This window comes from Poromitra crassiceps, assembly GCF_964638095.1.
Source record: "Poromitra crassiceps genome assembly, chromosome: 10".
NCBI classification, from domain to species: domain Eukaryota; kingdom Metazoa; phylum Chordata; class Actinopteri; order Beryciformes; family Melamphaidae; genus Poromitra; species Poromitra crassiceps.
Window position 1 is genome coordinate 22,391,432 of NC_139631.1, and position 24,308 is coordinate 22,415,739.

Here is a 24,308-nt window from a genome sequence, read left to right on the forward strand (position 1 = left end):
GCCCATGACACACCAGTAGTATCCAAACCTCTGTGGATTGTCAGGAAGCTGCTCCTCCTCCTCCTCTGCCCATCACACACTGATCAGATCTTCAGACAGGATGAAGTCTGGATGGGCAGTGTTTGGGTCCAGAATCACATGAGTGTATAGGATACTATCTCCTTCATCTTGTCCCAGACTCTGAAGCTCAGGTTGCCCAGCAGGTTGCCCTCATCTATCGGAGCTCCTGAGACCAGCTGTGGATCCTCCTGCAGGGGGCGCTGGCCTCTTTCTACTATAGCCTTGTAGAGGGTCCTCTTCCTCCCTCAGTGCAGCGATCCTGCCCTCCTCTTCATCTTGGAGAAACTGGTGAAGCTTCTTAAACTCCTCCTTCATCTGCCTCTCTGTGTGTCGGGCCTGGACCTTAATGTATTCTGTTTGATCAGTTTCCTTTCACTTCATAACATAGCTGCAGTTTCTCCTTTAAGGGCTCCAGTGATTTCTGGAGTTCCTCCTTGTGATGCCATGCAGCTTCCTCAATGGGTCTGAATATGTGGATGGTGTGTGTTTCTGAATCTCGACAGACGAGACACACTGGCTGCTGATGGTCCAGACAGAAGAGTTTGAGTTTCTCAGAATGTAGACTGCAGAGAAGCTCAGCAATCCTGCTGAAGCTCTCTGATCTCTCTCCAGTAAGAACGCCTCACTCAGATTCTTCAACGCCAAATTAGGAGGTGGTTCACTCTGTGAAGAATCCCTACAGAATGGACAGTCATGTATTAGTCTCCCTGTCCACCAGCTCTGCAGACAGGCTTTACAGAAGCTGTGGCCACATGACAGCACAGGATCTTTAAAGATATCACAGCAGACAGGACACCAGAGATCCTCCTCTGATCTGGAAGCCATTTTGTCTCAGTGAAGCAGTGTCTGTGGGCTCGGTGTGGCGTCAGACTCTGTCACTTGAGCAATTGTGATGTCATCAGTGATGTCACTTGAGCAATTGTGATGTCATCACTGATATCAATTGTTGTGATGTCATCACTTGTGTCACTTGAGCAACTGTGATGTAGTATGAGCTGATGGTGCCTATGGTTGGGTGGGTGGACGGTGTCTGTCGGTCATGATTTTGGGAGCCCGTGAAGCGGCCAATTTCCATAACTGCAGCCATGGCGCATCATCTCCAGTCTCCACCCTAGGAACCAAGCATGTGTAGCATGTAGGAATCCTATAGTTCGACTACAACTCTCTTCTCAGATCGATCTTTGAGAGAGTGTAAAAGGCAGCTGAAATGAAATGTATGTGAAAGGAAACAGATGGAGACAGACAGCCATGACTTACAGAAACATTGCCATTTGTTTCCATGGCTACAGGCACTCATGTTGGTCTAAGAAAATATAATTCAGGCTACTCATTGTTCATTTAATAAACTGCTCCCAGTGAATAAAAATGGGTTTGTTTTTTACTACACCACCAGCTGAAGAGAATTTGCAATTACATTCTATACATTAAACAAAGTTATAAAAACCATCTAGGAGAATCTGTAAAAATCAGTCCAATATAAAATCAATAGCCAATCTGCATAGGCATTAGAAGAGAAATCATATGTTCACGGGTAGATAATTATTTATGCACTTAACGTAAGGGGGGGGGGGACAATTAGTTAAACCTGGTACAACACATCTCATTTTTGAGACTTGTGCACCGCTCCCATCTAAACATAAATACATGAACTACTCAAGCTTTTATTTTAGGTATTCGTTACAAAAATAAAGCGTGAATAATTGTTAACGAATAGAAGACAACTTGGTGAAAGAATTAGTATACTTTTATTTCAATTAAAACAATGTGCACAGCAACACTTCTTTGAGGAGTTTGACATCCATTAGTTTGTCAGATGAGCACATTCAGCATATTGTTTGAGCACTCACCCCAGTAAAAGAGAGGTAGCCTACAACTGTCCAGCAAATCACAAGTCGTAGTCATGACAACCAATACACTGTGGAATTAAAGGTTTTTGAAGGCACAGTCCAGAACATTCTAAAGATTAATATTGCTGTAATTATTGCCATGTCATTACAGTATATAATGTAAAGACATAGTTGCAGGATCCATTCATTAGTGTAGTAAAATTACATTCAAAGAGCTGGATTTTTCACATATAAGGCTATTATTGATGTAGAAACTAGTTCCTCTAACAAAACATCGATTCCTTTACAGCCTTTTTAATAGAACAAAACCACATTCATAGTGTTCAAAACGTCACATTAATATGAATATTTGATGATTTTTTATTATTATTCTGTATTACTACTTTAACTTGCATAAATATTTCAAATAAGTATGTGCACTTAGGAGTGGCATGGATATTTTATCATAGAAAAAAGATTGTGCTCAAAAAGAATAAACAGTAGTGGGCTATACTGTAAGACAACCTTGAATGTCTCTCCAAACTACTGTATCACATCTCCAAAATATATACAGTATATAATAACCAACTAGCTGGTTGCCTTTATTTATTGCTGAATAATGCATTTTTAAAGCAGAAATAGGCACAATGTACTTTAAGGACTGGAAGAATAATGATGTTCTGTTGAGGTAAGTAAAACGGGCAGAATGTTGACTTGTCTGATTAAAAAACACAAACACAAACTCAAGAAAAGGCCTAGCAAAGCAAACAAAATATAAGACTTCAGTGGTGGATGGAAAATTAATATTGGTTTGAACACTAAACTATGAACACTTGTACCAGGAACAATCTTAATCTTCACTCACTTGACAAGGTTTTTGATGAAGTCACATTCATGGTCGGCACTCACAAAAATAGTAATAAAAAATATGATGCAGGTGAAGAACTGGACTGGACTATTGCTACAAACTTGAGAGAAATGCTACATTTCAGAACTCAAGGTGCGACTTTGGAATGGTTGTATAAGGTGTATAATCATAGACAGAAAAAAATAAAGTCCAGTGTAGAGTAGCCAAAGAGCAGACAATAATCCCCGTTATTCTTTGCATCATGACAGTATATTAAATAGCTCAAAGCATCTTTCATTACATATGCAAATCAAGATAATGAATATCAATGAAGCAAGTGATTTGAAAGCAAATTCCAGTACCTTAGTGTCAAATAATTTCAGATGCTCGTCTACATAATTATACTCGTTTGACATAAAGTTACTTACAATTTATTAATGACAGAGACAATTTTCCAGCATTCTCAAACAAACAAATTTAACTGATGGAAACTGAAAAAGTGCATAATGCTCTAAGGAAATAAGACCTTCATAGAGATTGTGTTTCTCAATACACAGTGACAAACGCACCCAAGACTCTACCCTACACTGGTTTGGCGTTAAGAGACAGCAGGATGCTAGGTTTCTCCTCTATGACACGGACCAGCAGGTTATCTATGTACTCCTCCAACTCGACGATCTTGGAGTCCTTCTTGGACAGCTCAGTTTGCTGCTTCACCACTAGTGTGATCAACTCTTCCTGCGTCAGCTGAGTGTATGGTCCACTTTCCACCCAGTCTGCCGCCTAAGGAGAAAGAGAAGTGAATGCAAGCACTGCAATTAAACCGTTTGTTGAATCGCTGAGGGTTCATTGGCTTGTCCCTGGAAAGAACACGTGAGAACACCCTAGTCCCCTTTCCTGAGGTTCTTGGTCGAATTTGTACAATACAAAGATAGGAAATGGGTTCTGAGTGGGTTGCCATTTATCACAGATTTCAGCGCTGAAAAAAATCATGCACTCCAATCATCCAAATTCATCCACTTTAATTAAAGGGGAAAATTGTAACTAAAGTCTGAATTGAACATGGTCGTGAACCTAGTATTTAATTTCTAGCAAAAGCTTAGGGCACTATCTTTGTGTATAATAGGGCTGCCGCTAACGATTATTTTCATAATCTATTAATCTGTCGATTATTTTCTCGATTAATCGATTAGTTGTTTGGTCTATTAAATGTAAGAAAATGGTAGCAAATGACGATCAGTGTTTCTCAAAGTCCAAGATGACGCCCTCAAATGTCTTGTTTTGCCCACAACTCAAAGATAATATCAGTTTACTGTCATACAGGAGTAAAGAAACCAGAAAATATTCACATTTAAGAAGCTGGAATCAGAGAATTTAGACCTTTTCTCTGAAAATTGTAGTCAAAACGATTAATCGATTATCAAAATAGTTGTCGACTAATCTGTCGATCGATTAATCGTGGCAGCTCTAGTGTATAATGTACTTATATTATAGCGTGATATTATATACTGTAAGCCTCACGGCTTGTACTTTCTTGCCAGGCAAAACCCTGGCAAAAATTAAGATAGTCAGAAGGGGTGTGATGTCACATTTGAGCAAGAAAGCGTTGTTTATGGCCTAACTGCATCATTCATGTCAACATGGCGGCACAGTACCTTTGTCTTCACTGCTGTGCTGTCATGGATCTTGATCTCTCTCACAGCAGGGCTGCTGGTGGGATGTTGGCTCTCAACTGAGGTCAAGGGCTTCACAGGATGAGGCCTGTAAAGGGAGTGCATAAGCAGCTTATTATTATTATTATCATCATCATGCGCTCGAATAAATTACATACATTACTGGATGCAAGTACAACACTACAACTGATGGGCACAGAAACTTCTGAACATATAGTAACATGGTGTAAGGAGAAAAAGAGGATGAAACAAATTAATCTAGTGCGTCCAGCTATTTCACAAGGGCTGCCTTCCTTTTTCCTTCCACTATGATCCAGATGCAATATTAAGAATCAAACTCAATGTTGAAGAGCGGTGCTGAGAAACCAAAAGAAACAATCCGGGTAAAAAAACAACAACACTCTGCCTCCCCATACAGATTGGTTGCAACAGCCATACATGGATGCCTATTTAGATAATCAGGGATAACAGTCTCATTCTGCAAATGCATACTTTAATAGTGGCCTGTTCAATCTCACCTGCGTGGAGTTGAGGCCACCCCACCTCCATTGCTATTCTGTGCATTGACAGGTTGAACCTCAGAGGGCGAGACCCAGGCTCGCAAAAGAGGCTTTCCCCCAGAGAAACCTCCTGCCTGGGATGGGGACTCCTCCATAGCTACCTGGACGGGCTCTGGGGTAGTCAAAATGGAGGACATAGGGGAAGAGGAGGATGCAATGAAAGGACCAGCTCCAAATGGATCCTCTTTAAAATGAGCTTCCCCACTTTCTCCTCCATGAAAACGTCTTTGTGTTTTCACCTCGGCGTGAGGCTGGAGTGGAAAGCAAGCACTGGTAATAGACTCCGTCACAGCTTCTTTGGGTGTGACATCTTCATTAGCTTTGGTGAGGGTTGCTTCTACTTTAGGTATGGGTTCTTGTCGAGGCTTGGTGTCTTTGTTATTCGAGTGTTCTTTGTTATTCTGCCTTCCTCTCTGTGAATTCCTTCTTTGGAAAGCAGGACTGTGTTGATTTGAGTCGGTTTCTTTTTTCCTGTGCTCAGGGTGTTTCTCTGAATCGCTGCCAGAAAAACTAGAGAAGGGATCTGTTGTATTGTCTGGAGTAAAAAGTTTATCAAGATCATCTGCTGTCATTCCTTGATCTTCCAGTTTCTGCTCTTTCTGTATTTTGCCAGTAAAAAGGTCTTCTACACCTTGGTTCTGCTCCAGTTGGGCCCATGGATCTTTGGAAATAAGCTCAGCACTAGGGAATGGGTCAAACTCTGCAAATGTCTCATTTGCAACCCTGATAGGCTTGTCCATGTTACTCACATCTGAATTGGATACGGTTTGGTTGTGGATATTCATATTTTTGGCAGATACTACTGATGTTGCATCAGGATCTTCTTGCTTCATTGGTTCTTTGCTACCAACCTTTTGTCTGGGTTTGGCTATGGGGGTTTCTTTGGCCATGGTGACTTGCACTTCTTTTTGATCATCTGATGGTGTATCCAAACCTGTCTGACTAGTTGCTCTGGGCGCTTCCGTTGGCGGCATATATTTGTGATCAGTAGCTGCAGGTGGTGGATGCAGCACCTTCTTTACTCCATCCCTGGACATCACTGATGATGGAACATCTCTGCTTGACATGTTGGTGTTTATAGACCCTGGGACTGCAGAGGGATTTGGCCTCTCTACAAATGGTTGAGCCTCTGCAATATTCTGGCTTTTAGTTATGTTGGAAGGTGTTACTGATCTAGGGGGTGTAGCAGCTACTGGTTTAGGAGGTGGTGTTACTGAAGGTGTTACTGATCTAGGGGGTGTAGCAGCTACTGGTTTAGGAGGAGGGGGTGCTGATACCTTTTTCAGTGAGGCTGGTTTGGCCTCTTGCGGTGTCTGATGTTGGCGTACAGCAGGCCTCTCCTGTGTGAGTGAGGATCTAGGACTGGGTGCACGTTCCCCTTGGCCATCCAAGCTTGTGCTAGCTTTGGCCTCTTGTGGTGTCTGATGTTGGCGTACAGCAGGCCTCTCCTGTGTGAGTGAGGATCTCGGACTGGGCCCACGTTCCCCTTGGCCATCCAAGTATACCTTAGATTTGGTCTCTTGCGGTGTCTGATGTTGGCGTACAGCAGGCCTCTCCTGTGTGAGTGAGGATCTAGGACTGGGTGCATGTTCCACTTGGCCATCCAAGCATACCTTAGATTTGGCCTCTTGTGGTGTCTGATGTTGGCATATAGCAGGCCTCTCCTGTGTGAGTGAGGATCTAGGACTGGGTGCATGTTCCCCTTGGCCATCCAAGCATACCTTAGATTTGGTCTCTTGTGGTGTCTGATGTTGGCGTACAGCAGGCCTCTCCTGTGTGAGTGAGGATCTAGGACTGGGTGCATGTTCCACTTGGCCATCCAAGCATACCTTAGATTTGGCCTCTTGTGGTGTCTGATGTTGGCGTATAGCAGGCCTCTCCTGTGTGAGTGAGGATCTAGGACTGGGTGCATGTTCCCCTTGGCCATCCAAGCATACCTTAGATTTGGTCTCTTGTGGTGTCTGATGTTGGCGTACAGCAGGCCTCTCCTGTGTGAGTGAGGATCTAGGACTGGGTGCATGTTCCACTTGGCCATCCAAGCATACCTTAGATTTGGCCTCTTGTGGTGTCTGATGTTGGCGTATAGCAGGCCTCTCCTGTGTGAGTGAGGATCTAGGACTGGGTGCATGTTCCACTTGGCCATCCAAGCATACCTTAGATTTGGCCTCTTGTGGTGTCTGATGTTGGCGTATAGCAGGCCTCTCCTGTGTGAGTGAGGATCTCGGACTGGGCCCACGTTCCCCTTGGCCATCCAAGTATACCTTAGATTTGGTCTCTTGCGGTGTCTGATGTTGGCGTACAGCAGGCCTCTCCTGTGTGAGTGAGGATCTAGGACTGGCCGCATGTTCCTCTGGGCCATCCACACTCATCTCCTGGCCTAGCAATTCAGGTGGGTATTCCCTCTGTTTCTGATTCACTTCAGCAATGATATGATCCCATCGAGTATGCCCTTGTACTCCATGTCTCTTCTGTGGGAACAGGGTCTCATAATCAGGAAGAGGTAGAGGTGGTAGAGATGGTCTTTTGCCATTCTGTGATCCATCTGCCTCAACATATACAGGGTTCTCAATCTCTCGGATAGTGACAAGACTACGTCCTGGAGCATAGGCGCTCCTTGAGGCTGGTTCCATCTGTGTGGATACTCCAGTGTGGGCTCCATGTACACCATAGCTGCTAGGTGGCTCGGGAGCTCTTCGCTTCTTCTCAGACATGGCGGGGGAAGATCCGACGGAGGATAAATTCTCAGTGCTGCCGCGGGGGGACTCAGAGGAGCTCTGCCTTATTTTGTGGGGAGCCAGGGATGAGTGAAGGTTGGAGAACGTATCAGGGGACTCAGATGGGACACTAGAGAGGGAGGATTCAGAGGCGGCTGGGGAGGGAGGACACTGCTGAATATGGGTGTGACAGTCAGTGAGATCAGGCTTCAGAGATTCGGCCAATCTGCCAAAGAGTGAAAACAAAGGCCTACAGGTCAGTGTGACCAAAATCAACTATAAATTGTGAAGGTGACTTGCACCAATATACAGCCCATCCCACCAAAGTACAACCCATCACCAAATTAACCAGCATCTCTCAGATCAACAAGTCAGACAATAGTGGTTAAATCAAATAACCAAATATCAGATTAATATCCATCTCCTAACTCAGCCATGTTAGCCCTGAGACAGTTCAGTATTTAGCCTATTAATACTAACAACTCTCTCCATAAGTTATAGAACACAGAACTAAGGATGTGCTCTGGGACAAAACATGAAACAATGAAATGGGGAAAAACAACGAACTGCCGGCATCTGACTGTGGATTTCAACTTTAAATTCTCCAATCTCTTCATTAAAAACGTCATGTCAATGTAGTTCTTAGTTATGAATCAGAAAAGGTGGCCATAAAAAAATCACCACATTATCATTAATTGCCAAACTCGTTTCCATCTTTAGTTGAGACATATTTAGAAATGTAGACTGCCCAAGATCAAAGGAATGTTATTTGCAATCAATCCACACACACAAAATATAGATATATATAGATAGAACTTTGTCTTCTTACTGCAAACATAACTCAAACCACTTCCAATCTAATCTGATTTGTTAGCTCCAACCCGACACCAGAAATGAACAACATACGGTATTATACTAAAATTATCAGAACATCAAGAAAAAGAACAAACTACATTTAACAGTGGAAAACATGATCATCACCTCACCATTATAATCCATTATAAAAAAAACTGGTCCAAAATCAACTATAAAAACAAAACAGTCAGGCACCAGCTCCCAAGACATCCAAATACAAAGTCCCACTGTGGGTTACAGTAGACACTTTGTGTGAGCTCATTCCACAACCTGCTCTACACCATACCATCCTCTCGGACACGCCCAGATTCTACGACAGAAAGCAATCAGCACAGCGACCAAACTGGTCGAGCAGGTCCATGATTTTCGTCATCCAAGATGGTCACAATGGAAGTCAAGGTAAACAAGGTAACGTCATCAAGTTTAATAATGCTCATTTCCAGTTGATTTCAACTCGACAGACACGGCATAGTGGAAAGAAGCTCAGTTATTCCTGAACCTGTGTTTCCAAAGCCTGGTAATCCAACTCAACATAATATGCATTTTTAATGACATTTGCATCTTACTGTACCCCAGATAGTAACGAGGGAAACTGAATCAATTTGGACTTTCTATTGGCACTCTGACTTCACACAGCAAGTTGTAACTAGAGGTGCCACGAGTAATCGATTAGTCGATCGACAAAAAATTAACCGACAACTCTTTTGATGATCGATTCATCATTTTGAGTAAAATTTTAAGAGAAAAGGTCTAAATTATCGGATTCCAAAAAGCTTCTTAAATGTGAATATTTTCTGGTTTCGTTACTCCTGTATGACAGTAAACTGATATTATCTTTGAGTTGTGGACAAAACAAGACATTTGAGGGTGTCATCTTGGACTTTGGGAAACACTGATCGTCATTTGCTACCATTTTCTGACATTTTATAGACCAAACAACTACCGTAATCGATTAATCGAGAAAATAATTGACAGACTAATCGATTATGAAATAATAGTTAATGGCAGCCCTAGTTGTAACATTGTTATAAGTGGTAGTAGGCCTGTGTTTTTTGACAGAAGAAAAATACAGTGTTTTAACATTCTAAATTGAACCCCACGTCACTTCCTGTTGCAATGTTTGCTAATATAATAGGACAGGACTGACAGTGAGGACTGAAAATTCTGTGAAAAAAGTCTATAATAGAAGTTTTCAAAAGTGGGAGGTGGACCTCCCCAGGGGGGCTCCAAACTCAGGGAGGCTCAGTGAATTGAAGTGAAATAATATTACATTAGTTATCAAAAAGGAGATCACATAGAATAGCCTAACTGTGTGAGATTTGGTTAAAGATAGTTCAGAGATGCAGTAGTTTTAGGGAATCTTACTGTTTTTCCCACTTTCCCAGAGTCCGAAACAAATAAATGCCACCAGACAGACCTTCTTGATGTATCTGGTGTAGCTGAAGTATGTCAAACAGCAATATGAGGCCAACTTGGCTCAATTATTGAATTTCTATGGGATCAAATAATCAAAATCCTATAGGCACCCATGAATTGAGTGAGGGGGGCAGGGCTCCTTTTCCAAGCTTTGTCTGGTGGTAGGTCCAGTCTCAAGACTTTGAAAACCCCTGCTCTAAAAGACCAAAAGGACTAGACTAGAGTATGCAAGGGACTATCATGGGGCTCAATCACATTTACATTTGGGCACAAGGCTTGCTGACGTTGAGGTCACCAATTCAACACACTATTCAAAATCAAAATAGGAGTGTGTAGAATATGGTGACTACAAACAGCCAATAGTGCCCCCAGGGTCACACTGATATGACATTATAGTATTTGTCCTAAATGAACAATAATTAGGCTGGAGAAACTTTTGAGACTATAGAGAGGCAAAGTGGAACGTCACTTCCTGCTTCAGCACTGTATCAGAGATTTTCATCCGCCATTTATTTTCCCATAGACATTTCGTAAAATGCTTATAAAATAGTTTTACTTCGTCGAACCAAACGGTTCAGCCAACACTATAATCGGGAAAGAGCATAGAACATTTAACTTGGACCAAAACAAAAAAACAAAAAAAATCGAAAAAATATTTTCTTTAAACCCGCATTTTCTTTTAAACGTTTTGGTCCCAGTGAAATGTTATGTGATCTCTCATGTTTCTAAATATATCTGTACCGTTTGGTTTGAACCAGTAAAACTATTTGTATACGCATTTTACGAAATATCTATGGGGAAGTAAATGGAGGATGAAAATCTCTGGTACAGTGCTGAAGCAGGAAGTAGGCAGTCACTTTGCCTCTCTATATAATGCTACCAAATGAAATGAAAAGGGGCCCACCTTGGTTTCACTGCAGACACTTTTGCAGTACGGTTGAGGAACACCATGGCTGAGGGGGTTTGCGGGTTTCGGCTGGGTTTCTGGTGATCCAGTGGGCTCTCATCAGTAGAGTTGGGAGGATCCGGGCTGAGGGGAATCTCCTCAAACGGGTTGGTGGATTGATGAGAGCTAGGTCCCTCATCAAATGGGTTGGAGGAATGGCGGACGCTGGGTACCTCAACGTCTCTTGGGACACGGCGAGGGGCTGGTTTGGGGAGCTCCTCTGTAGTGCCACTCTGTTGTTGTTGTTGCTGCACCTCCTCCTTTTTCTCTTCCTTCTTTCTGATCATTCCAAACAGAGAGGACAGCCTCTCGCTCATGGAGGCCTCCTCCTGTCTTTTCCGCTCCTCTGCTCTTTGCGCCTCCTCCTGCTGTCTCTGTTGCTCCTCGAGTCTGTGACGCTCCTCCTCGAGCCTCCGACTCTCCGCCGCTTCCAGCATCCTGCGCTCCTCCTCTTGTCTTCTCCCTTCCTCCTCCTCCCCGAGTTTCTTCCTCCTCGCTTCATCCTCAAGGAAGCGTCTCCGCCTGTCCTGCTCCTCCTGGTATTTGCGTTGCTCTTCCTCCTGCAGTCTCTTGGCCTCTGCCCTGCGTTTCTCCTCTTCCTCCAGCCTCTTCGCCTCTGCTCTGCGTCTCTCCTCTGCCTGCCTTCTCTCTTCCTCCTCTTGATGGCGCTGCCGCTCCAGCACAGCTCTGTCAGCAGACTCACTGCTGTAGGGAGGGATGGACAGGCCTTTGAGGGAATCTGCAGAAACGTCAGAGCCGTGTCTGTGGATGTTCTCCACGGAGCCCTGGCCGGAGCTGTTCAGGCTGAGCGTAGACCCGGTCTTGGGCTCGGCCTCCTCCGCGTACACATGGCTGCCGTTGATGCACAGGTTGTTGGCGTCATTGGCGCTCTGCTTGGAGCGACCCAGGAGGGAGAAGGGACCTTGAGACGCCTTGCTGTCGTTGCTGCCTGATCGCTTGTGGCCCAGGAATTTGAATTTCTTCTTAACTGAGGGAAGAAAGACGGTGAAGTATGATGTCACTGTTTACATGTCAAACACCATTATTCACATTGCACTGTTCAGGAGAGGGAAGTGACAAATGCAGGCATGCAAACTGGTTAGGGGCGAAATGGTGAGAAGGACACGTGAGCACAGAAACATACAGACCCGCTGGGATAGGGTATTCTCCCAGGAGATTTTCTTTTAGTAAGCTGCTAAAATAAGCTACTAAATACTCAAAAGTATTACTCGCCATATCCACTCTGTGCCAGAAACCATGTTAACACATTCCCTGCCAACAACGTATGAACACGTTTTCAGAATCCAGCTGTTCCCTGCCAACAACGTGTTTACACGTTTTTGGCATCGATTTTTTTTTTTTGACGGTGGGTTGTGCATCTAAGCCTTTTACATCTCTTATATAATTATTGGAGCCACCGAACGTTTACAACCCATTCCACCGACCCACTAAGTGGCAACAGTGCTCTCCTCGCTAGAGAAAGGAAAGCATTTTTTTAACTTGTCAAGCCATTCTCAGCCCAGCCATTCTCCTTTTCGCGCTGATTGCTGGCGATGCGGGATTGCAAATTTACATAATAGATTCAGCCGATCTACTATGATCGGGTGATAGATAACAGGTGGAGGAACACACTTTGAAACACGCAGCATAAATATGACCAGAATCGCAAAAGCTTCTCTCAACCAAAACTCCAAACGAGCGAGTCCACCCCGACTTCCTCAAACAGCGGCCGTGCAGACAGGCCAGACAGGCACAGGAGAGCAGCAAAGCACTGACTGGTGACAAGCTTGTCCGCCCACGGAGGGCGGAGTTGAAGCAACTCGAGAGGGAGGGAGAGAGAGAGAGAGAGAGAGAGAGAGAGAGAGAGAGAGAGAGAGAGGGAGGGAGAGCGAGAGGGAGGGAGAGAGAGAGAGAGAGCGAGAGGGGGAGGGAGAGAGAGAGAGAGCCAAAAATGAATGGTTAAAGTGACAGTTCCATCCAATTTCACAAAAAGCCGTTTATCTCTGAATATTCTTTTTCACGCTAAAACCATGCTGTATTCAACTGCTAATGCTTACATAACTACTAACTCTACAAACTAACTCTTTTAGACAGAGAAAGTACACATTCTATTAGTACTTTTGAGATATTGTATGTTCACAAACTCCAAGCTGAAACGAATCCTCGGCTCTTATAAAATGAGCCATAATCCTCAAAAAACGGCTTGGCAGAAGCTATCTACAGCAAAAAAAAACGTCTGGCAGTCAATGTGTTAAAATGTGAAAAGAAAATTGGTTGAACTATAGTCGCCAGATAATTTGCATATCAATATATAAGGCTGCATAGTGTAGGAAATGTATACAACATTTTGGGGACACTTTAAAAAAATAGTAATTAGTGCATAAAGTTGCCAAAGCATAGTGTGAAATGGAAATTAAATGAATTGAATGAAAATAAAATTATCAAAATATTGGGGGCAATTTTTGCCCGTGGATCATGCTTTGTAAGGGCATTCTGAGATTTCTTGGGGGCATTTTTGCCCTTTGCCCCTGGCTAAATTCCTACACTGAGGCTGCATTTGTTATGCACGGCGTTGCCGCGGCATAGACAGTTTTAATATTAAGTGCCGACTCCGCCCACCCTGGCCAGTTTTGCCGTTCACCAGGGGCCATTACAAGTGGACCCTATCCTACAGTCGCTGCTCTCAGCGGAGGGAGGGGGGCTACGCTGTGTGGGAAGCACTGTGATCATCAAAACCGATATTAGCCAGCCATACTAATTTATTGCTCTGCCCATCCCACCCTTTTTTAAATATTCTTATTATCATCATTTTATAAATCTCATCGGATCTGCTCAAATCACACAAGTGGCCTATTTTGGATTCAAAACGGCAAATATTGCGTAAAGGTTTTCCATGCCTGCAAATGAGTCAACAGTGTCGATGGTGGTGCACAGAGAATAGACAGGTGGCTTCAACATACAGCAGTGTTTCCCCCTAGAAACATTTTCAGGCCTGGAGGGATTTCGAAACGTACTCCCGACCGCAACGGTGGGGGCCCTCGCTGGCAACGCTAAACTTTTAGCTAACCTGTTCGCATCTACGTTCGCAATGGCATCCCAAGTATCATCATACTATTATGGGATGCGATGCGAACAGCTGTATTATGGGATGTGCGTTTCCCAGGCAACGACACACGTTGACACGTTTTGGAACAGCGCCGCACGCTGGCATGATGCTCCTAAAAGCAAAATGCTTATTGTTTTTGAATGATTTTGCATCTTCTATTACTGTCAACACCAGTATTGTTTTATTGTAATAATATGCCATAAAAGGTTTATTGAAATTTTGGGGAGAGCGGGGGGGGGGGGTGCATTTCCTCTCCTGGCCTGGCAGGGGAGTCGTTGGCCTGTAGAATGGTAGGGGAAACACTGTACACAGTATAGAAAGGTGGCTCACGTTACCTTCAGGAGAGTCCACATTGAGGCCAGAAGAGCGGCTGCTGCTGAGGGATGAGTTCTTCTCAGGCAGAGTGCCGAGGGTAGACATGGACTGAGAGACGTTACGCTGCAGGTTGGATTTGGGAGCAAAGAGGGTTTTGAGCTTAGACTTCTTCTTGAGCCCTGAAGACTGATTGAGCGACTTTGCGTCGGCCTCTCCCTCACTGTCAGTCAGGACCTGGCTGACGGACGGCACGATAGCGGAGGCTGAATCGGAGAAGCCGTCCTTTCTCTTCCCACGGACTTTGTCTTTCAGCTTGGAGATGCGGGAGCGTGGTTTCTCCTGCATGGAAAGGTCAAACATGCTAGCTGACATGTTGTTTCTCGTGAACTGGAGATCTAGGAACACCTCTCCTCGGGCCTTGTCTTCCTTTCCAGTCTTATCCACCAGCTTGAACCAGCTGCAAAACGACAGAGAATCTAATGTTAAAATGACAGAAATTTTAGTAGAATCAATACGCCTATTTCACTTTACACCCAAATCAGCCACTTTGTGTCTAAAATGCAGGAAGTAAAACAAAGATCCTGTTTGCTGTTCCTCCGCTGCAGGGAAACCTATACATATCTTCCTGCATTTTAGACACAAAATGGCTGCTTTGGGTGTAATGTGAAATAGGTTTTTTTTTTTAATTCAAACCTTAAGATACCTTGGTGTTCAATTACCCTAAATTAGGCCTATTGTACATTTTAGGTCAGGTATGCCAAATACTCCCAAATGGAGCCTAAATGTTTTACAGCTTATGAATAAATGAAAACCTTGTATTTAGCGTTTTTTTTTTTTTTTTTTACCTTTATTTATACAGGGGGAGTCTCACTGAGAGCAATGCTCTCTTTTTCAGGAGTGCCCTGTTCACATTCACACACACACACACACACACAGTCACACCTGGAAGCTGACCAGTACAACCACAGTCTGATCTGTTGGCCACTGAGCAGCTCCACTGGAGCAGTTGTGGTTAAGGGCCTTGCTCAAGGGCACCTCAGTGGTGGTAATGAGGGAGGGGCAAGCGCTGTCTTTTCGCTTTCCTCACCCAGATTTATCCTGCCGGTCCCGGGGATTGAACCGACGACCTTTCGGTCACAAGCTCGCTTCTCTAACCATTGGGCCACCACTGCCGTTATGTATTGTTAGTCCATTGTTAGTCCATTTTTCGCGTGGGGCATTATTTACATGCGAGTTAAAGTTGAACTCCCATGTAAATAATGCCCCATGCGAAAAATTTGGTTAATGTGAGTTAAATATAATTTATAAATAACACTTAATTCCTGGTAGCTCTGACTAAATGTGGTGACGTAAAAAACCCTGGATAACAAATGTGTTGGTGAAGTGACTGTCTGCAGTCTGTAGACCTGAGACTGTCTGCTTGCTACGGGTCATTAACTAGTGTACAGCTTGTTCCAGTAAAGCCTTTGGGAGTAGCAGCAGCATGCCACCAGAGATAAAGCATAACAGTTAGGCTTTGTTGAGCCTCCCTCTTCATGTCCTCTCTGTCAAACACAATCACTGTTTATTCTCTACAAGGGAAAGGTAGGAGTGTTCTGGACGACAGGCCTTTCTACAATTATGCCAAAACAATCAATTGGGTGTTACACAGTACGCTTATGTAATTACAGCGTTGCTATAATTAGCCTAAACGCTCTAAAAATACTGTCGCAGACAGGAGTGCCCCTCTGTTCAACTCTTTTGTTTCTAAATGGCTACGTTCACATAGCCATCCTTAGTGCTTGAATCTAATCTTTTCCGCCCTAAGTGACTCAGGTCAGTCTTTTTCATGACTGTGTGAACAGTACAAGTCACACTGAAAGTTACTTTTTTAAAGACGACCTGGGCTACTTTCAAATGTGGAAAAACAGATTCGAATCTGATGTTTTGGAATGTGACTCCGGTGTGAACAGACATCTGGCCCATATCTGACTTAATGCTTCAATGTGACCTTTACGCCATTCCAGAGCGACATTCGGCAGGAGGAGAGAGGACCAAGCGGGCAGATTGTGATTACAAACATGGAGGACAGCTGTGATGGAGCTAATCAGTGGAGGGACAGTGAGGTTTTAGACCTTATATGTATTAGCAAGAAGTAGCAGCTATTGCTCCACAAAATGCCATCATTAAAATTTTGGCTCTCTTTCTCCTCCTCCTTGCTATCATCTGCTCCTGTATTCGCTGGCTTCCACTGCACAATAACTTGTAAATGAAACTGTAAACAACACATGAAACAACATCGTCAGCTACCCCCATGTTTACTGCTGTCCTCTTCCAGGTTTACGTAGAACAGCAGTGTGCTGCCTGCATGTGACGTTATAGTTGTTCTTCTGTGTATGCGGGTCACTTCAGGTCCATGACCTGTTCACACTGGAGTCTGATATGGGCCACTTTTTAAAAATCAGTGTGAACAGCCACACAAAAAACTCAGATGTGAGCAACAAGTCAGATTCAAGCACTAAGGGTGGCTGTGTGAACGTAGCCTATGTGTGGTCTAGCCATCCAACTGATCAGCTAAAACGTCACTGTGCCAATTCCTCTTTGATGATGTCATTTGATTATATTACATACACTGAAGGTTCAATAATAGTTTGCCACTGACAAACCAAGATGTACTGGTAATATCTGTCACTGGACTCAGAAACATTATAACAGTCGTCTGGTTAATGCCAGGGGGAAAAAAACACCATGTGTAGTTCATTTGGAGTTCATTACTAGAGCATCAGCTTTAGGAGGCTATCATGAGACAAGAATCCAGACAGGATCTAGTGGGAATAAGAGTCAGGAAACATGGGAGTAAACCAACATTCCACACAGCCTTCCAGACATGTAGGGAGGCGCTGCTACAAGAGATGTAGTAATGAAAGTTGCACTGAGCCTAATTCAAACATTCCTCATCTCCCACCCAAAACGCAGCGTACTGCCAAGTCAAACAATTGCTAACTCGGGCTAACGGAGAGCACAAATACAAATCGAGAAATAGCCTGTTACTCCTCTAGTTCGTCTTTGCTACTTCGGGCATGCACCTGCAAGGGGACAACGCATAGTTATAGTGAACAATCGGTTGTCATGGTGTTCAGACCATGTTGTGTTTGTATAGAAATACTATACCATGCCCTTGATAAATGTTCTAGCTGGTCCTGCTGGACAGGTTCTCTCAGTCAAGTGTTATGGGCACTTCCCTTGGAGGTCTAATGATTAACACCAAATCCTGCATTCATCCTTAGGCTGGCTTTACGCGGTGAAACTTTCAGGCAACTAGTTGCAGGTTGCAAATTGTATAAAACATTATTTTCATGCAACTTGACATTTACACAAAGCAATTCAGAAATAATCAAGTCTCATGCAACAACATGGTAGTTTGTTTCACTAAAACAAGCGAGCTAGATTGGTAATGTTTCATTTGTCCTTGTTTTTCCTTTTCTCTCTCTTGCTACAGTAGATTGTACTGTATCAAGTGGGGAGTGTCATTGTAACTTGCATCTTTGTATCTTTTGTATCGTTTTCTAGTTGGATAGGTATCAATCAATTGGGACGTGTTGTATCAGGTTTTCTTCTGCCACTGGCAGGCTACTTTCTTTCAATATGGCTGTCCCCGGAGAATAGGAAGAGAGCCAATAGTGCATTAATAGCTTAGTCATCAGCTTTTTGATTGGCTGTTGCATGAAACTAGTTTCACAAAGTTGAGAGTTTTGCAAATGTTGCAGTGGAGGTTCAGACAAGTTTCAAGTGCAGAGGACCATGCAACTCATTTGCAACTTAGTTTCAACCAACTAAATTTGCATGAAAGTTTCACAGTGTAAAGCCAGCCTTAGAGTGGACAACAGTATGGCTTCAGTCAATATTAAATAAAGTGTCCAAATATTTCATTATATTATGTAGCCTATGTAGTATTTTGCGTTCAAGAAAGACCAAATCATGTTCCGCGTACGTAGGTTTTATACGTTGACACTTTGAATCCGACCTCCATGGTGGGTGAGCATAAATGAGCTGAAGATAACGGGTAAAAGATAAAAGGATCTCATCTGACCAATAGAGGCAGACTCTGGAGAAGGAGGCGGGTTTCGCTCTGTGTGGTCAATCAGCTGTGCTGGTGGCCTCCGGGGGCAGTGCAGCGAGGGACCAGTGGAGCAAGGGGGACTAAGTGCATTCACCTGCCCATGCAGTACCTACTGTGGTGGCTTTATAAAAAGCTGCACCCTATTAATTAGATCTATTGATTCATGGCTTATTCATAAGTAGCAACATTCCTTACAGCTATTATTTTAAGCTTTTAATGCCGTCAAATCAAGAGAAAAATAATGTCAATATTCCCTGCCAGCTGGGTGACTACTAGCAGATGGGATTAGAGGGCAGGTTCATAAAAATGTTACTTGAAGCCACCCGATATCGGCACTTACAGGAATTAATGAATAGTTTATCAACAGAACCTTGAAACTGTATTGTTTATTGATTAAGAAGACAATGGAAAAGAATCAGAGAAACGTGTGGTGCTAAATGGACCTAATGTGGACCTACACTAAGTTCATGCTGAATATCACGAGCTCCATTGTATTAGAGGGGACAAAAGAGTTCCCTCAGGAAAAGCCTAGTCTTCAATGTCAGAGCCTGTATCAGCAGCACAACAGTAATCTAACACCGTGTGCTTCAAGGCCAAAACACCAACATCCAATACCCGTCTTCTATAATGAGAGTGAACAGAGAGAGAGAGAAAGCCAGGCAAGGTGAGTGCAGGGGACACGATATGCAATGGAAAGCGCACAGAGTGAACTTTGTCCTGAAAGTGTAAAAGACTTTACTGAGTAAACACAAGATAAGATGCAATAACCATGTGAATGAGGTAATTAGATTACTGCCCTTGGTTGAGTAACACGGAGAATGCACAACCACCACCACCACCACCATCTCCTTCTCCCTCAGCCTTTAGCAAAGGAGGCATCGAAAACAACACAAAACATCAGCCCATCTTACATAAGAGGGTGTGTGTAGATCACAAGTCAACACTAATGTTTTAATTCCTGTCACACCCATCATGCTATGTCAACCAGTGGATGTGATCCATCCTGTGACTCATGTCACCCACTTACGTGAGTAACGTGATTGATAAGCAGCTCTTGAAAGATGTGCGGGTTAAAACGCCAGCAATGTGAGAAAATATCTGCCTCCATTCACACGGCCAGCGGAGGACAGAGGTGCGTTTCACGCCGACATGTGAAGTGGAATTCAAAAGTCAGCAGCTAAAGAAGCATCGTGACAACAAGTACCAGGCAGCAGTTAAAAGTAGCGACGGTCACAGTCTACAGGAGATACAGAGCAGGGGAAGTTAATGGGATCAAAGTAATCTGATCGTTCCGTAGTTTCTGTTTTTCCTCTCGGGGCACACTGATAAGGGAAGGGGGGAGGGAGGGAGGGAGAAATAGAGAGACGTAGGTTAAATGAGAGAGACAGGAGTTTAGCTGAAACTAATGGTAAATACTCGCATACAAAAATACTGATTTTGTCATTTTAGTGCAAAGACAAATATTTTACTAGGTTTAAACTGGTTGCTCTGTAGCAATTTTTCAACAGTTCACTGCTTGACATTGATTATGGCATTATAACCTGTTGCTGTGGTTTCAATATTTAAATAAATCAATAGGTTAGCCAAATAGGCAGTTTAAAATGTGGCAACTTTGGATTCAAATGTATGGATTATGGTCGGATGCCAAAACATTCAAAAGAAATTTATCCATTATTCATTTGTTTAACTCATTCATTATGCATAATTTGGTTCTTCATGGTTAGGTCATAGCTAAGTAAACTGCACTCCACTGCAGCTAGTGCTAAAATCACTCAATCAATTATCATACTGTATGCATAAAAACCACAGCATTGTTAGTGTCTTCTCAGAGGAAAGTTACAAAAATGTGAAGTAGCCTACATTTAGAGGCAACATGAAATTCTATGTGAAATAAATCGATGTTCTATGACGTCAATGTCTGAAACTGTGGTCCTCCCCCCAGAGACAATGCTTGGAAAAAGGAGCCTACCTCCCTCCATCCATCCTTGGATGCCTATGGATGCCTATGGGATCATGATTATGTTATTTGATCCCAAAGAGTAGACAATCAACAGTTGAGCGCAGATAACCTGATATTGCTGTTTGACATACTTCAGACTACACCAAATACATACATGTAAGGTCTGAAGGCATTATTAGTTTCTGACTCTAGGAAAGTGAGGGAAACGTTTTCCCAAAACTAATGTATCTTGACTTGAACTATCCCTTTAACCAAACCACAGACATTTAGGCTATACTACACGATCATACTTTTTCACTTCCATTCACTGAGCCTTCCCTGAAACTGCTTGGAGCTCTCCTGAGGAGGCCCACCTCCCACTTAAAATAAAATAAACTTGTGAAAGTGAGCCCACATAAAAGTGACAAGCATGAAAACATAACTGCAAAGTGCAAAGAACAGGCACAAGTTTGAAGTCACACGTCATGGAGCAAAAGAAACATGGAGGACAGCATGCATATTGCAAAGGTTATTAGTCATTATTAGTCATTATTATGACTACGGTTAAACAAAACACAAAAAGCTACTTTTGTTTCCAAAGAAATGCTGCTGCTGCTTCTGCATGAAAGGTAGAACAATGATGAGACAACTGGAAACGTTTCAAACATGTTAGGGCAATATGGATTTTCCCAAGAAAATACGTGGCGCTGCTACGGTCACTCTGGAAGGTAGAAAGCAATGATGAGAAACCTGGAAACCTAATATTTGACATGCCAGTCACAATAACATAGGGCTGATTTGGTAGTTATTGCATTGAGGGGGTTCTGATTCTTTTATAGTGCAGCTCTGTGTGAGTCTGAAGTCTACTAACTTCAAACAGAGAAGGGCAAAATGAGTTTCAGTCCTCAATACAGTGTGGGCTGCTATGAGATGGGCTACATCGCTCATAGTTCCGTTTGTTTGGAATTATTTGCCACAGTCAAGTGACTTCACTTCCTTTTGCCTCTTGACTCATACCATCATCTGTGGTTGTTCCATTTACAGTTACAGTATTTCCTCTATAGTTGTGTCGGCCCAAAACAATATTATGCTAGGCAAGAATACATTTCCCAAACTGATAGGTCAGATGTCATGGACGGCAAACATCTAACTGGAAACTAAATTGCCCTAGGTGTGAATGCGAGCGAGAGTGTGATTGATGTAGTATAGTATGTGTATGGTGGTATATGGCATGTCGGCCGATAATATAGGCCTATAATGCGTGTGATAAAGGGCTCTATAAATAAACTTGACCTGAGTGTTTCCAGCTTTTTATTTGAGGAATAGATTTTAGGTTGACTAAAACTTGATGTAAATTCATAGTGTATATGTATATATATATATATATATATATATATATATATATATATATATATATATATATATCATACAAAGTGGTACCAAACTAACCAAAACATTAAGTCTCTAAAAAAAATAGACCTAACACTTTTCAATATAACACAGTTTTGTTTATATTGGTGGATGTTCGTTACACCATGCCAGAAGTGGTTCTTGTGTTGAAATCTGTGTTGCTGCTGTGTGACTGACTCAATCCCAAAAAATTATTCTTCAAATTCTCCATGGCCAGGTTAAGTCAATGGCAATTCCAGTCTCACCATTCCACACAAAAACCTTAGAAAATTGATATGCTAAAACATCAGAGTCAAAGTTACTGGCTTGATTGCCAATCCATTTTGAAACTTGAATTGATATTGTATAGGTGTATTTATTAGGCCAATGGGGCTGTAAATAGCTAGGCCACCATTCATTTTATATATGCATATATTTGAAAAGTTGAACATGTTCACATTTGAATCAGGCCCTTGGGAGGCAAGAAGCAGCAAGTTATATAAGTTAATGGTGTGAGCCACAGCTTGTGCAATTATATGTAAATTATCCAAGGAGCCTATAGATAAATTTTGCATGTATGTTGTTGCTGAGCTGAGCCAATGACACTAACTACACTAACTACACACCAAAGGCCAACACAGTAAAGACACTTACTCTGTCTTTTTGCGAGAGCTATTGTCGTGAAGATCCAGTAGGTTGATTACAGCTTGTCCCAGGAACTTGTCAAGTCCCACTTGGGATCGATGCATGGCTATGATGTACAATGTACAGCGCTCGGCATTGCTCGGGTGGAACAGCGGCAGGTCAAACGATGCCTCTTCTTTCCATACCGGAGCGACAGACTTCTCGGACACCGAGGTGGAGAACTTGTCTTTGGCCAGCTGGATGATCGCATAGGCGTCGTTGGTGCCATTCTTCCCCTTGATGCGCAGATTCCGTGCTTGATGCACCGTTACCTGTACGCTTGTAGGAAACCACTGATGGCTTTGCTCAGCCAAAGACATCGTCAAAAGCCCGTTAAGCTTAACTAAAAGTTAGTCCGACCGAATTAGCTTACACAAATAGCTTGCTGTCTGTGAACCTTTTCCTTAACTTCGTCGTCACCTTCGGCGTCCTCGGTGGGTGGTGTACCTAGCTTGATTTGGGATCAGGAAGCGCGGTGGCTGCTAGTAGTAGTACTGCTCAGGTTGGTGTCGTAATACTTCACACCCCCTTCGTAACGCTATCTCCGAGTCTCAAAAGAAGGCACTTAAATAACGTATTTAGCTAGTTCTAGCCAAAGTAGCGCACTCAAGACATAATTGCAGTACTATTAACGCCTTTAAAAGGCTTTCTTAAGACAATTGTTTTGTTGTTATCCTACCGCTATGTTGAAGAACAGTCCACTTCCATGATGTCATGAGTTCCCACCCATACTCTATTTAGTGCCGTCTGATTGGCTAATATTTATGTAAAGAACTTGAAATCCGTTCGTGATTGGATGACGATTGTGGGCGTTGCGAAATCGGGACCGTTAACTATCAACATCAGACACCGATCCTGGATCAGTTTACCTGCCCAGAAGCCACAATCACATAAAGAGGGGCAATACATCACTGTTCTGGGGCCAATACATCCATAGCATCACAGCCTTCAGGTGGATACAATCATTTGTCTAGACAGATTTTTTTCTCCTTTACACTTTATTTTGCATGTAGATTTGTAAGGCATAATGTGAGTTTCTTGAAGAATATATTAGGCTACTGAACTAAGAAAAAAAGAAAATACATTTTACCTCATTGACGGTGTCACCTGCCAGTGCAACAAATTAAAATATAAATTGGCCAGTAGGCTATAGAGATATTTCAAAATCTCCCTTTTCATATCAAGATGAAAGGTTCACACCAAAAACGTGTCTACCAAGGAATCCAACAAGGTGATGATATGAAGTTATGGGGAGTGATGTTTGTCTGAGGGAGACTGATTAATTATTAATAATCAATTAATTAAATATTAATTTATGACAGATAACCCAGCAATAAGTGAATCCATGAATGTTCTAAGGCAAGCCATCTGGACCCATGTAGGGTTATATAATGTCATTGCTCCTTTATGGCTGACTAATATCTTTCTATGTAGGTCCTGGTTCTGGCCACCAAGCCACTCTCTAGTCTAGGTAAGTGTAATTTGATATCAGGCTATATCTCTTTAATAATTTACCATTACTGGGGCCTAAAACTGTCAGCTGTATGGCAGACCACTTTTAGAACAATCCAGGCTCTATACATTCAGATAATTAACCACAAAAATGTGGTATGATATTCCAGTAAACACATGGGGCCACCTTGTGTACAGACAACTTGGGAAGTTATTCACAAAATCATAATTAGAATATACTGATCACAGGAAAAGTCCAAATTAGTCCTGTGTGTACAGTGACAGAACCATGCACATGACATTGTACATCATTGTAGGGTGCATATAACATACTCCACAGATGTGCCATGTAATCACTGATTGCTTGCAGCCAGGTGATTCCTGTGAGCCTTTTGACTATCTATCATGAGGTTCAGGTTATATGACT

General features: G+C 42.8%; 1 protein-coding gene and 1 pseudogene across 2 annotated transcripts; both read right to left on the bottom strand.

The window, feature by feature from the left end:
• Positions 1-210: 210 nt before the first annotated feature.
• Positions 211-885, bottom strand: LOC310784321 (annotated as a pseudogene). The gene has a single exon. The product of its transcript is annotated as an uncharacterized misc_RNA (transcript).
• A 908-nt stretch (positions 886-1,793) lies between these two features.
• Positions 1,794-23,050, bottom strand: rab11fip1a (RAB11 family interacting protein 1 (class I) a). Its single transcript, XM_083645022.1, has 5 exons — positions 22,400-23,050; positions 14,339-14,775; positions 10,856-11,885; positions 4,389-4,494; positions 1,794-3,516 (listed from the first exon to the last, which is right to left on the bottom strand). The coding sequence occupies exons 1-5, from the start codon at positions 22,747-22,749 to the stop codon at positions 3,316-3,318; spliced, it is 2,124 nt and encodes a 707-aa protein (XP_083501148.1). The 5' UTR covers positions 22,750-23,050; the 3' UTR covers positions 1,794-3,315.
• Positions 23,051-24,308: the final 1,258 nt, after the last annotated feature.

Excerpts from the sequence above, each read along its gene's own strand:
- rab11fip1a (XM_083645022.1), bottom strand. The coding sequence starts at position 22,749 with ATGTCTTTGGCTGAGCAAAGCCATCAGTGGTTTCCTACAAGCGTACAG. Across the intron at positions 14,776-22,399 it reads AGCTCTCGCAAAAAGACAGA|CTGGTTCAAGCTGGTGGATA; the intron begins GTAAGTGTCTTT and ends GTCGTTTTGCAG. Across the intron at positions 4,495-10,855 it reads GTGTCTGCAGTGAAACCAAG|GCCTCATCCTGTGAAGCCCT; the intron begins GTGGGCCCCTTT and ends CTCCCTTTACAG.